General features: G+C 38.9%; 1 protein-coding gene across 11 annotated transcripts in view; it reads right to left on the bottom strand.

Annotated features, from left to right (window-relative positions):
* CYLD (ubiquitin carboxyl-terminal hydrolase CYLD) overlaps positions 1-12,288 on the bottom strand; it is a 134,443-nt gene that overhangs the window by 48,038 nt on the left and 74,117 nt on the right. For all 11 annotated transcript variants that reach the window (XM_077647439.1, XM_077647441.1, XM_077647440.1 and 8 more), the window contains one exon: positions 8,062-8,108. In XM_077647439.1, coding sequence (XP_077503565.1) covers positions 8,062-8,108 — 47 coding nt within the window. The remainder of the gene's footprint in view (positions 1-8,061; positions 8,109-12,288) is intronic.

Genomic DNA, 12,288 nt, shown 5'->3' with positions numbered 1-12,288 from the left:
GCCCCAGCGGGCTGATCGAGCTTCCTGACCCGCCTGAGCTACAATGCTGACTGGACGCGGCCATGGTCACTGTGTGACACCTAAAAAGAATCTAACCAATAGCCATCTCTGAACAGAATTACGCATAAGCGTGCGACAGAGAAGGGTGCAAGCAAGAAAAAGTCGCCCGAAAGGACAAGACAACACTTTTGCGCGATTGTGGGTTCTCTGCTGTGTGTAGAGTGAGTTATTTGGCCCAGGTGTTCATGACAAGAGAATGTAGTGATTGAGCGAGTTTATGTACTCTCCTCAGAAGGTGTCTCACAGCCCCTTTAACAAACGCTGCTATATTCGGACACATATTTCTTTAGGCGTAGCGATTACTGCTTCAGTGCGGCTTCGTGTGCTTTCATGAATACATGCGTGCCATTCGGTGCTATTCAACTGCAAATTCAGTAACGTTCAAGTAATACTTGCTCTCCACTCAGGGTAAGCTGCCAGGCGTGAAGAGGTCAGACGAACTGGTATCTCGCTGTGACAGACATGCGACAGAGGCGTATGCGCGACATTCTCGATGACGTTATGCAGCACACGTATTTCAACTAGCCACTTTCTGCTGACTATAACTTGCATGGACTATTTAGTTTTTTCCATTTATTTTTTACCTTTAGTAAAGCTAGACCATGCAAATAAATATCGAAATCGTGCTTTAAGGCTATAGAGAACAGGGCTAGTTAATTTATGCTCTTACCACTCCTGCCCTAAGTTTAATGCCATTCACACGGTGCCACACACTCAAATTTAATGGCATTAGTCTTACTGCCATTTGCAACCAAATGAGTTCGCAACAACTCATTCGCCCGAGCAATGCAAACACTCATCCCCAATCCACACACAGAAAAGCATGCGAGTTTGCTAGGAACAACTTCTTCATCATCATCAGCAGCAGCCTGACTATGACCTCTGCAGGGCAAAGGCCTCTCCTATGCCACTCCAATTAACCCTGTCCTTAGCCAGCTGTGGCCACCGTATCCCCACAAACTTCTTAATCTCATTTGCCCATCTAACTTTCTGCGATCCCCTACTATGCTTGCCTTCTCTTCGAATCCACTCCGTTACCCGGCCTTAAGGACCAGCGGTTATTTTGCCTTTGCAACACGTGCCCAGCCCAAGCCTATTTCTTCCTCTTGATTTCAACAAGGATGTCATTAACCCGCGTTTGTTCCCTCGCCCGCTCCGCCCGCTTCTGTTCTCTCATTACTGCTATCAATTTTCTTTCCATACCTCACTGCGTTGTCCTTAACTTGAGGTGAACACTTTGCGCTAGCCTCCACATTTCTGCCCCATAGGTGAATACTGGTAAGATACAGCTACTGTATTCTCTTCTCTTGAGGGATATTGGTAAACTGCCATTCATGATCTGAGAGAACCTGCCATATGTGCTCCACCCTATTCTTATTCTTCTAGTTATTTCCCTCTCATGATCTGGACAGCAGTCACTACCTGCCCTATCAAGTAGCAAATAATTTATTCATAACTTTCAGTCAGATGAGGCAAACCTCCTGCATTTTAAATGCAAATAGCGCCATTTTTACTCAGCTTGTGTGCTGACACATATCAATTTATGGCTACTTTTTCGACTTCTCAACCAAGAACAGCAACATTTTCTGCAAAATGACTTTTATATTACACTCAGACAGCATTACTGAGATTTTGTGCTCATTAGTGCTGTTTAATAAGGCAAAATTTCTGACTGGCTTGTAGGCATTATTGTGACCATGGCTTTCATATACTGACATGAAATCTAGTCATGAACTCCGAAAATAATGCATTAATAAACTTAAGAACTCAAGCATTTACTGCCATTTCTTGTGTGTATGTGGCACGGGTATGAAGTGCACAACGTTTACTGTTTACTTCTGCTCCCTTTACTTCAATGTATGCAGAAACACCTTGACAACTGCTAAGCACTTCATTGAAGGCAATATCCTGCACCACCCCCTCTCTCCTTTTATTTTTTCAGCTTTGCAGTGCAGTTTCAATATATGCACAAAACATAAGCATACATTATTTTTTTTAATTCAGCGGAGTACTTTTGGAGTTTACTGCAGAAAGCAATTTTTTTTCGGAAAATATACTTTTCCTGAAGAAAAATTACTGGTTGTATTTGGTGAGATGTACCCTTCTGAGGTCAAAAGTCACATAAAGGTTGTTGGCTTTTTGGTTAGCACGAGCAGTTACTGTACCAATAATTAAAGAGCAACTGCACCACTTTTTGAGAATTTCGCAATATTCAAGGATTCAAATCTATACAGGCTGTAGGTAAAGTATGCCAAGTGTTTTTGCACTAGCATTTAAAATAGTCACATACTCGTAAATTGAATTTTGCTCTTCTCCACAAAGTGCCGGAGGAGTGCGGGGAAGTTCAGTGTGACGTCACAGAAGGCATGATTTCAAATGACCGCTGCCGTCAGCCACACCCTGCCATGTCTCATTGGATGCTGCCGAACAACGCTCGGCGGGCTTTGACGTCTGTGGTGTAGGTTTATTTCCTTCAAAGCAGGTATTTATGCATTGGAAATGTACCGATACCTTCGATGACGTCATCATGCGTCCCCAAACTTGGCGTTATGCACTGCGGAGAAGCTTGAAGGCCGTCGTGATTTTAATTGGCGATTAGGTCACCATTTCAAATGTTAGCCCAAAAGGACTTCACATGCTTTGCCTGCAAGTTTCACACATTCGACTCTCTTAAGCTCGTCAATTTCTAAAACCTACGCAGTTGCCCTTTAATGCAGAAATGGTCACAGTTAGAGCTGTACTTTCAGAAGGAAGTGCTACTGTTAGAATAAAAACTGGAAATAATGTGATCATGCCGTGATAAAATGTCTTAAGTGGAAGTTGATTTCTGAAAACTGGGTTGCACGAAAAGCAAATACATGAAAAACAAACATGTGAAAGCAACAGGCAAGCTACACTTTTACATCCGCCATATTTAGACAAGTGGAATGATGCTTTTCTAATTAGTGGCCTTGATATTGCAATCACTTTATCTGGTTGTAATAAATGAAATATATTTCTCCAAGTTTTTTTTAATAAAGTTTCACTCAGTGGTTTTAGCTGAAGATTCTTAGCTATAAAAAAGCACTTCCTTTCAACATTCACGCAACAGACTGAGAGGCTCAACAGAGCAGCTAAGCCTCAGCACTTAACCAAGTACGAGTGCCAGAAAGCAATTCGCTCCACATTCTCGAAGGCTGTGTACTTTTTGTAATCTCAGAATTCCAATTTGGGCACCTCAGCCGTCTCACCATCTCTGCATCAAAATGCACAACCATGTTACTTAATCCAACTATCCCACTTTCACACTGCACCCATAGCTGCACCCACAGTCAGCTAGCTGAGATTCAGTATGTGAAGACTACTGAACTTTTTTTTGATTAAAAATTAATTTCAAAACATGAATTCTACATCATTACACACACGCACGTACGCGCACACACGCACACACACACCGGGTGTTTTTTAATATTTACAGATCGTTACCTTAATCCCTGCGAAAGGTCTGTGCTGTCTGTGTAGGAGGCGTATTGTACAACAAGGTGGACATTATGTACATGATACAGCTCAGTGATTCAACGATTTATTAACTAAAATTAACTAATCAATTTCTTTACATCTCATTTTAGGGGCCCACATTATATTAAGAAATTGAAGGCCGTCAACTGAAATGCTGAGTCAAGTTTTTGAATTTTCTTTATCTGCAATGCAGTTCGAAATATTTAACGTCAAAATACTACACATTTCTTAGCTCGTAAAGTTGCCTTTCCGCATTTTTAAAATAGCGTCGCTCACATTTTTAATACAATGAATACGGAAGCTGTTTGTCTGTTTTATGCCATAGAAGCAGTTAACTGGATTTCAGCAAAAATACTATGTCCAGCAACGCCATTTTAAAAATGTGGATTGCGGGAAACCAAATTTACGAGCTAAATTATATGTATTTTTGACATTAAATATTTCTAAATGCATTTTCGATTTTTAAAAATTTAACAACTGGACTCAGCTTCTATGTTGACAGCCTACAATTTCTTAATATAATATCGGCCCTTGAATTCAAAAGTAAAAAAGTTGATTAGTTAATTTTAGTTAAGTAATCATTTAATCACTGAGCTCTATCATGTACATAATGTCTGCCTTGTTGTACAATCCACCTGCACAGACAACACCGACATATCTCTCACAGGGTTTCAAAAAACAATCTGTAAACATTGAAGAAAACACCCGGTATTTATTTATTTATTTATTTATTTATTTATTTATTTATTTATTTATTTATTTATTTATTTATTTATTATTTATTTATTTTTATTATTTATTTTATTATTTATTTATTTATTTATTTATTTATTTATTTATTTATTTATTTATTTATTTATTAACCCACAGCGCCGCATGTGGCATTACAGTGGGGGGTAGGTTGTACAAAACAAGGAAAAATTGTAAGGGCAGCCACAATGACGATGCAAACACTTCACTGTCAGAAATATTAACAAGAAATGAAGATAAAGCATTCCATTCTTGAACAGTGTGTGGAAAGAACGACATCTTGAACAAATCGGTTCTTGATCTGAATTCGCGCACTTCATTGTTATGATCAACCCGCTCGGATCTGTAGTGTGGATGGAAAATGTGCTTTTCTCTAGGAATAGCAATTCTATTGTGATATATATTATGAAAAAATTTAAGCCTTAGCTTTCTCCTTCTCACTTCAAGAGGTTCCCATTCTAATTCTTAATTGTTTTATGCTAAACACATTAATGTGTTTATTATACAGTCGAACCTCGTTACAACAAAATGGTCTATAATGAAATGATGGATATAATGAAGAGGAATGACGATTCACCTTGGAAGCTTGGTCAACACAAACTATAACGAGGCTACAGCTATAACGAAGTAATCATTGGGCCTCTTCAACTTTGTTATAATGAGGTACAACAGTATATATTTTTTCAATTCAAATCAAACAATCCAAACTCTGTAGGTAGACATACACTGATTAGATGCGAACAAGTTTAGTACAGGTGTAACGTATTTTCATCCCAAGCTTTCTATTCAAATAATAAAACACTGCTCCACTGGTCGCATCTGTATGCAGCAGTTGCTACAGTACGTATTGTACTCATAGTCAAGTGTATAACTGCTATACAGACAATAAGAAACTAATACTTCTCTCTTCACAATTGTGTTAATGTTGTGATTTTATTACCGAAGTGTTAAAAATACAGGAATAGCATGTAGGTTTATTCCCTCGTAATGATGCATGAACCATTTTTTGTTTGTACATGCAGTCTTCCACCTTTTGTCATTCATATTTATGTGTATGTATCCATGACTAGCCTCTGGCTATGAATCTAGTTAGCTTCAGTAAGGTAGCAGATTGTGCACAAATGGCAATAAAATCTGAATTTAAAAAATGAAAATCACAAAAAGCCAAGGTGTTAAAGGGGTCAGAAACAAAATTTTAGCACATTTATTTTGCTTGCAGGTTACATAGAGAGAGATATGGTGATGCTTTCAGCATCAGTTGTTATGTCTACATCAATGTATTGAATGCACTAACCTCTTAAGGACTCATTAAAAAAAAGTAGCAAGATAGGTCCATTTTTTAATGATGCGAAATGCTTTACTAACATGTTTGAAACAAAAATATCTGTGAGAACATTTTACAACAGAAAATAATGTTTTATTAACCATTATGTATTTTACGCTCTTTGAACTTCAGAGAGAAAAGGTTGGTTTTGAATAGTGGTAAACAAAATGCACTATTCATCTATTGATTCCCTCCAAACTACCGGAGACTATCAACGGGATGGTAGTGCTCAAAAGACGGCACTCCGCACAGGACCTTTTTGCCCTACCTACACCAGATCCTCGTTTCCTCGTGGATGTTTCGTCACTATCTCAGCACTATCTTCTTCACTTGAAGAATAAAACTTGAAATAGACATCCTTATTGCTTGCACTATAATCATCTGATGGATAACATCCTTTCTCAGAATAATGATGCATGGATGATGACATGTTTGTCTGAAAGCGCAGGAAAATCTGATGCTAACAAGATGAGGCTCAACACACAAGGAACGCCTTCTGCCATCTAGTGTGGAAACTCTCATTCAATACAAGCACAGATGAAAGAATGGGTGCTGCCATCTATGTTTTAAATGTAAAAGCACCATATGACGAGCACAGTTCGTCAAAAGCCATTTATACAGCAGCGAAACAGCCATGACGAGGTGAGCTCGTCATAAGCGAAAATGTGGCTATTGCTCGTGATGAGCTGAGGTCATCATGAACCCTTAAGGGGTTAGTTTGCTCGAGAAACCAAGCTCCTGGCACTGACAGTATCACTCCATATCAAAGGTTTTCGCCAACAGGTGTGATACACATGACATTAATTTGTGGGCATGCGATGACTGGGTAAATGCAGAGTGTACTGTAAACCTTTCCTACTGGGTTAGATATGCCGTCTATTCCTCTACTCTAGAGATTCTGGGACCTCGCATGCAGCACCAGCACCCAAGTCTGACAACTTGTTCATAGCACAATCAAAGCTGCAAGCACAAGGCCACAGTTTCCAGGCATGGTTTCAGACGCTTGTGGAAATCTTCATTGCGTGCTCATAGCTTCCATTCTGCTGCGAACAATTTGCTGTATTGCAACACACTATACTCAGCGACAGCTTTTCTTAGCAATGAAGGGAAGGCTAAAGGGGTGGAGCATCCGTAACTGCGTCATTCCATCATACAGCCCATCCGCATGATAGTGCGCCAGACCACCTGCCACGTTGCTTTCTCTGCGGCAGCTTCACTCCTTTGCTGGTGTAGCTGGCACCATCTATGGAATCTTTTTGTGAAAAGATGTGCCTTGCGACTCCGCTGTAACCAAGAAAACTCTTTTTTCTTAACTTTCTAACGTTGAAAGTTGGCAGTTGTGTTTGAAATATGCCTTAAAAACAAATATTGACAATGCAGGTACTACGTTCTAAGCGAGAGCTAATAATTGAAAGCGGAGGTTATGTTTAGCTGCATAGGAAGAGCGGGCATGTTTCAGCTCCATAGCTTTCCCTTCACTGCTAGAAAAAGTTTTCGCAGAGTATACCAGTGAGCTGCATGCTTGCAGACTAGACAGTTTGAGTCCATGGAAATCCAGAGGTTTATATGAAGAAGTCTTGAAAAACAAAGCATCTGAACAAACTCGTCAAATGCACTATAGTAAGGACACCAGTAAGATCACCATGATAAGTGAAAAAGGTTACATTAGGCAAACAGGGAAGTGTACAAATCACATTTCACTAGCACAATAAATAATTTAAGTTGGAAGCAGGAAGTCACTAGCCATTTCACTGTCATCGGTGCAAATGTAGACTCGTTTTCACTGCAACGACCATTTTGGTATGCAGTAGAATTAGATATGATCACTAACTTCTTGAAGCTTTTTACATAAGCAAGAAAAACAAGGACCAGTACCTCAGCATGCAATCTACCTGCCTAACCAATAAACAACTTAGGTTCGCAGATACTAACAGATTAAGACATTCTGTTTTCATTTTTACAACATTTGCATACTGCATATCATGAGGTGGTTGTGATGTAGAAACAAAACCATGCAGTGGTTTTCTGAAAGAACGTCATTTTAAAAACACATCAGCTAAGTCCTAGAAAGTGTTCCACTGGTTCTTTTCTTGCATCGTAGTCTACTTTTCACCTCTTGAAGTTATTACTTACCAATCTAGTAGCTCTCCTATTATGTGCTTCACTGTCTATGTATTACACGAGGCATCCAGCTTTACTGCACTCACTGATAACTGTTGACAGAGGGATGCTGCCTCTTTTCCAGCATGCCTGTCATGGTTTGGTCGCTTTAAAATCCGTTCTCTCTCTCATACGCACCCACATGAGCTAATTCACAGCAGCACCAGTCATGACTAACAGTTTGATGTGCTTCACAGCAATTACTGCAGTCCAAAAAAAAGAAACTATTAATGCGAAAAAATGCTCGGCATGCAATAACTGGCTCTCACCGTGGAAGACGTTGAGCATGGCGTTGCTTCCGCTTTTGCTTTCGAGGCTAGAAGGCAAAATTTAACATGAAGTAATCTTTTGAATGCACAAAACACACTAAATGAGTATGATGCCTTAAGGTGGGTGTCCTTCACCAGCAGCTGCCACCCACTGTTTTTGAGCAAATTTGTGCAATCGCTGTGGCCCTTTCACTTATGTTTGGAAAAAAGCTTTAGCTCAGCAGAAAAACAAACATAATTACTTTCCAGTGCTTTGCGTGATTATTAACAATTAATGTTGGTGCAAGACGAGCGAGCCAAAAACTTTGTATAAACAATTCTTTTGTTCGAGCTGCCTGCTTATGTGAATATTTTTGGAAAAACTACTGCACTAAAAGAGAGCTGCTTCTGCACCATTTAGAATATGTTAATCTTGGTAAATGCTATGCAGTTTTTGGCACCAGGGTATAGTTATTTTGAACTGGCGCTCTAAAAAAGGCCGGACCGGAAATACAAAAAATGACACATATATTAAAGGCTCAATAGCTTCTGGTCCTTAGCATTTCTTCACTTTTTGTTGTTTACAGCTAGCCCTCACCAAGAAAACGTGATCCACAGAGGTCTGCGTACCTCTGTGCATAATGTTTTCATGTTGACAGTTAAATTTGAACAGCAAAAGTACAGAAATACTGAGTGCAGCTCAAAGGAGTTTTACACAATTAACAAATATGCACAATTCACAAATGTGCCAAATATGCTTGTATCCTGTCAATTGGACCAAAAGCTATTGAGCCTTTAATATATATGTCATTTTTTTATTTCCGGCCTTTTTTAGAATGCCGGTTCTAAATAACTATACCTTGGAGCCAAAAACTGCGCAGCATTTACCAAGATTAACATTTCATCTAAATGCTGCAGAAACAGCCCTAATTTACCAAAAATTACCAAAAGATTACCAAAAATATTCACGCATGTTGGCAAATCAAACAAAAGTATTCTTTTATATACACTATTTTTTGATCACTCCACTTGTAGCAACATTAATTGTTAATAATAATGCATACCATTGAAAAGTAATTAGGTTTCTCTTTCTGATTAGCTAAAACTTGATTTTCTGCCATAAGCAGGAGGGCTACAGCGGACGTGAAAACAGTGTGAAAAATAGCTGATGGCAGCCCAATCACGGGACTTCAGCCTTAAGTTGTCACACTGGCTTGCATGAGCAATGCAACATGCACAAGAAAAAGGAAATCCGTCAGAATGGTAGCCACACCCAGCTGAAAAAGTCCATTGGTTCCAATTGGAATTCCAACTGGTCTTAAGTGGAACCAATTAGAATTACTGGTTTCCAATTGGCAGCAGCTGTCCAACTGGTCTTGCCAAATGGTATTAACTGGAACCAATTGGAGTTACTGGGTTCTAATTGGTAGCAGCTTGTCCTGCTGGTTTTGCCAACTGATGTTAACTGGAACCATTTGGAGTCACTGGGTTCCAATTGATCGACTGCAGCTTGTCCGACTGGATAAATCCAATTGTTTCTTGAGATTCCAACTGGGCATTGCAAATGATTATAGGGGTTACAGGTTATTGGTGTCCTATAATGCTCATAGCATTCTAATTGCTAAGGCAAGTCTAATTGGCAGACAATTTTTTTACTAGAACACCAACCACCTGTAACCTCTGTAACCCATTGGAATGTCCAACAGGAACCTCAAGAACCAATTGGATTTATCCAGTTGGACAAGCTGGTGCCAATTGGAACCCAGCAACTCCAATTGGGTCCAAATTCACAGCTACATATTGCTCATTATTGACACACAACAGTGAACTAAAGAGGTTTCCGTCAAAAAGATATTAGAAGCTTTACCTGCTGAATTGTTTTCATCATTTCCATCACCACTGTGGGCATGAGTAAATGAAATAATTTCGATCAACGGACAAGGTTCACTGGCTCCAGCAGGAGGGTTCCATTAATGGAGTATACAAGTGGAAGCAAAACTGTGTTCTGTGCATATCTATTGAGTTTATGTTCCTTGTGTGTGTGATGCTTTTGTGATGGTTTGTTTGGCTTCACTTCCCTAACGGTGTGCAATTCTCATAATTCCAACTTCCTTGTAAAATGTTGGCACAAGGCAGAATGTTCCCCAATGGTCCAGGGAGAAAATTTAATTGGTTCCAGTTGGAACCAATTGATTTTTGGCACCACTGAAACCAATTGGAAGCGCGTCCAATTGGTGTCTGAAAAACCAGTGTTGTAGGCGCTACCGAAAAAAAATCAACTAAATACATTACTAGCGAAAAAAAAGAACACGTTATCACCATACATTACCTAAAAAAAAAGGTAACACGTTACCATTAGTGCAAAAAAGTATCGCACGTAACTTTGCCATTACTTTATGCCCATTCATTTTATTTAGTGCGTCTTTACCTTAAAAACTCCTGATAACAATTTTGTAAAGCTCATATTTCATATTAAAATTCTAGCCCAAACAACGATTTTACGCAAAATCTTGATTTAATGAGAATACTTAAACGTGCAATGAGCTTATAGCAATGTTATAGTGGCTGTAGAGTTACATGTTATGGCTTCTAACTCTGTGGCGCATCGTGAAGCCATTTTCTGAATGTGACATTAAACACAAAATGACATTTCATCATCAATTCTAACTGCACAAAGAAAACATTGCTGAACTCTCAACACATTTACAGTAATTCTGAAAAATGTGATGCTCCAAAATGCCCGGCATGCTTCCACTTTCTAATTCAGAGAGTTGTGTGTGTGAGTAGTTTGGGAAAGGGAGGTAGGTGAAGCCAAGTGTGTGAATGCGTGCTCGTGTTCGTGCTTTATGGCTATTCTGACTTTTTTTTTTTTCAGTTGGGTGCGTCATCAAGGGCAGGTGTTTTCTGGCGTGCAACAAGGGTCATCAAGAGCACCTGTACATTTTGTTTATTTGCAACATCACTTTAGGTGCTCTGCGCTTTTTTTTTTCTAAAAAAGGGGGTGGGGTGGGGGACAAATGGAAGAAAAAGTAACGAGTAACGTGACAGCTCACGTTACCGAAAAATGTTAATGTAACTATGTTACCCGTTACAATTCTGAAATGATAACGAATACGTTACAAAGTTACCGAAAAAAATAACGCATTACCGGCAACGCCGTTACTTATAACACGTTACCATGGCATTACCACCAACACTGCCGAAAACCTAACTTGTCCCAACTGGAAAAATTCCAATTGAAACCAATGGACTTTTTCAGCTGGGCATGGCACAACAGCAAACTATGTCAAGAACAGACAATAAAAAAGTATGTCAAGAGCAGGCAATAAAAAGAAACCTTTCATCTGGCAGGAAAATAAAGTTATAAACAGTTGTATCTTAAAAAATCATACATGAACTTAAATTCTAGCACGTAAAATAATAAAATTTAGGAGCTAGTATCATAGCTGCAAAACTGCTATGTTCAGCAATGAATTATTGGTCAAGAGGCTTTATTTACTGCACATATGAAATTCTGCTCGGCTTTATTTACTGCACATATGAAATTCTGCTCCTTCCAACCACTTGTCAATTTAACCATAATGTTGCTGCAGTGACAGATCAGATAAACTGACTAGCATTACAACTTCACTGGTGCTGGCAAAAAACTTGGAACACATCTGGTAAGAAGTGCAAAAAACCTACAACTAAATAAAAACACTTTCTGCAATATTTCACATGACACTGGGCCAAATATTTTTCAAAATGAAATATAAATTGTTCTAAAACAAAGCATAAACCAAGCATAAGGCTTGATTGAAACATCAGCCAACTTCCAAGCTTGAACAACAGATGGATCTGAATTGAGTCTAATAAACTTTACTGAGACTGGGAGAAACAAATTTTTTCAAATATTCTATAACAAGAAGAAACCAAGAAGAAACTTGAAGCTATCTGTCCCAATATCATGAAATGCTCCAACAAAAGAAACAAACGGAAGAGTATAAATATCTTAAATTCGAAGTTATTTCAAGTAAGTGGCAGGTTCCAGCTGATTAATCATGGTACAGAAAGGTTCTAATTTGTTTCTCACTTTCAAAGCTGGTTTGTTTCAAAATTTCAAATTGCTTTCTCAGCAAAAAGTCTAACATAATTCAAAAGCACCAAAGAGAAAGTGCAGCTAAAACATCACTTTCAAATTTTTAAACCAAAATGACAGCAGTCTGTCTCTATGGTTCCTTTGATGGCCTTCTTACCAGTGCTGTTTTT

Source organism: Amblyomma americanum, chromosome 1 (assembly GCF_052857255.1).
Source record: "Amblyomma americanum isolate KBUSLIRL-KWMA chromosome 1, ASM5285725v1, whole genome shotgun sequence".
Classification (NCBI taxonomy): domain Eukaryota; kingdom Metazoa; phylum Arthropoda; class Arachnida; order Ixodida; family Ixodidae; genus Amblyomma; species Amblyomma americanum.
The sequence above is the reverse complement of the archived record's forward strand: the minus strand, read 5'-3'. Positions and strand labels throughout refer to the sequence as shown.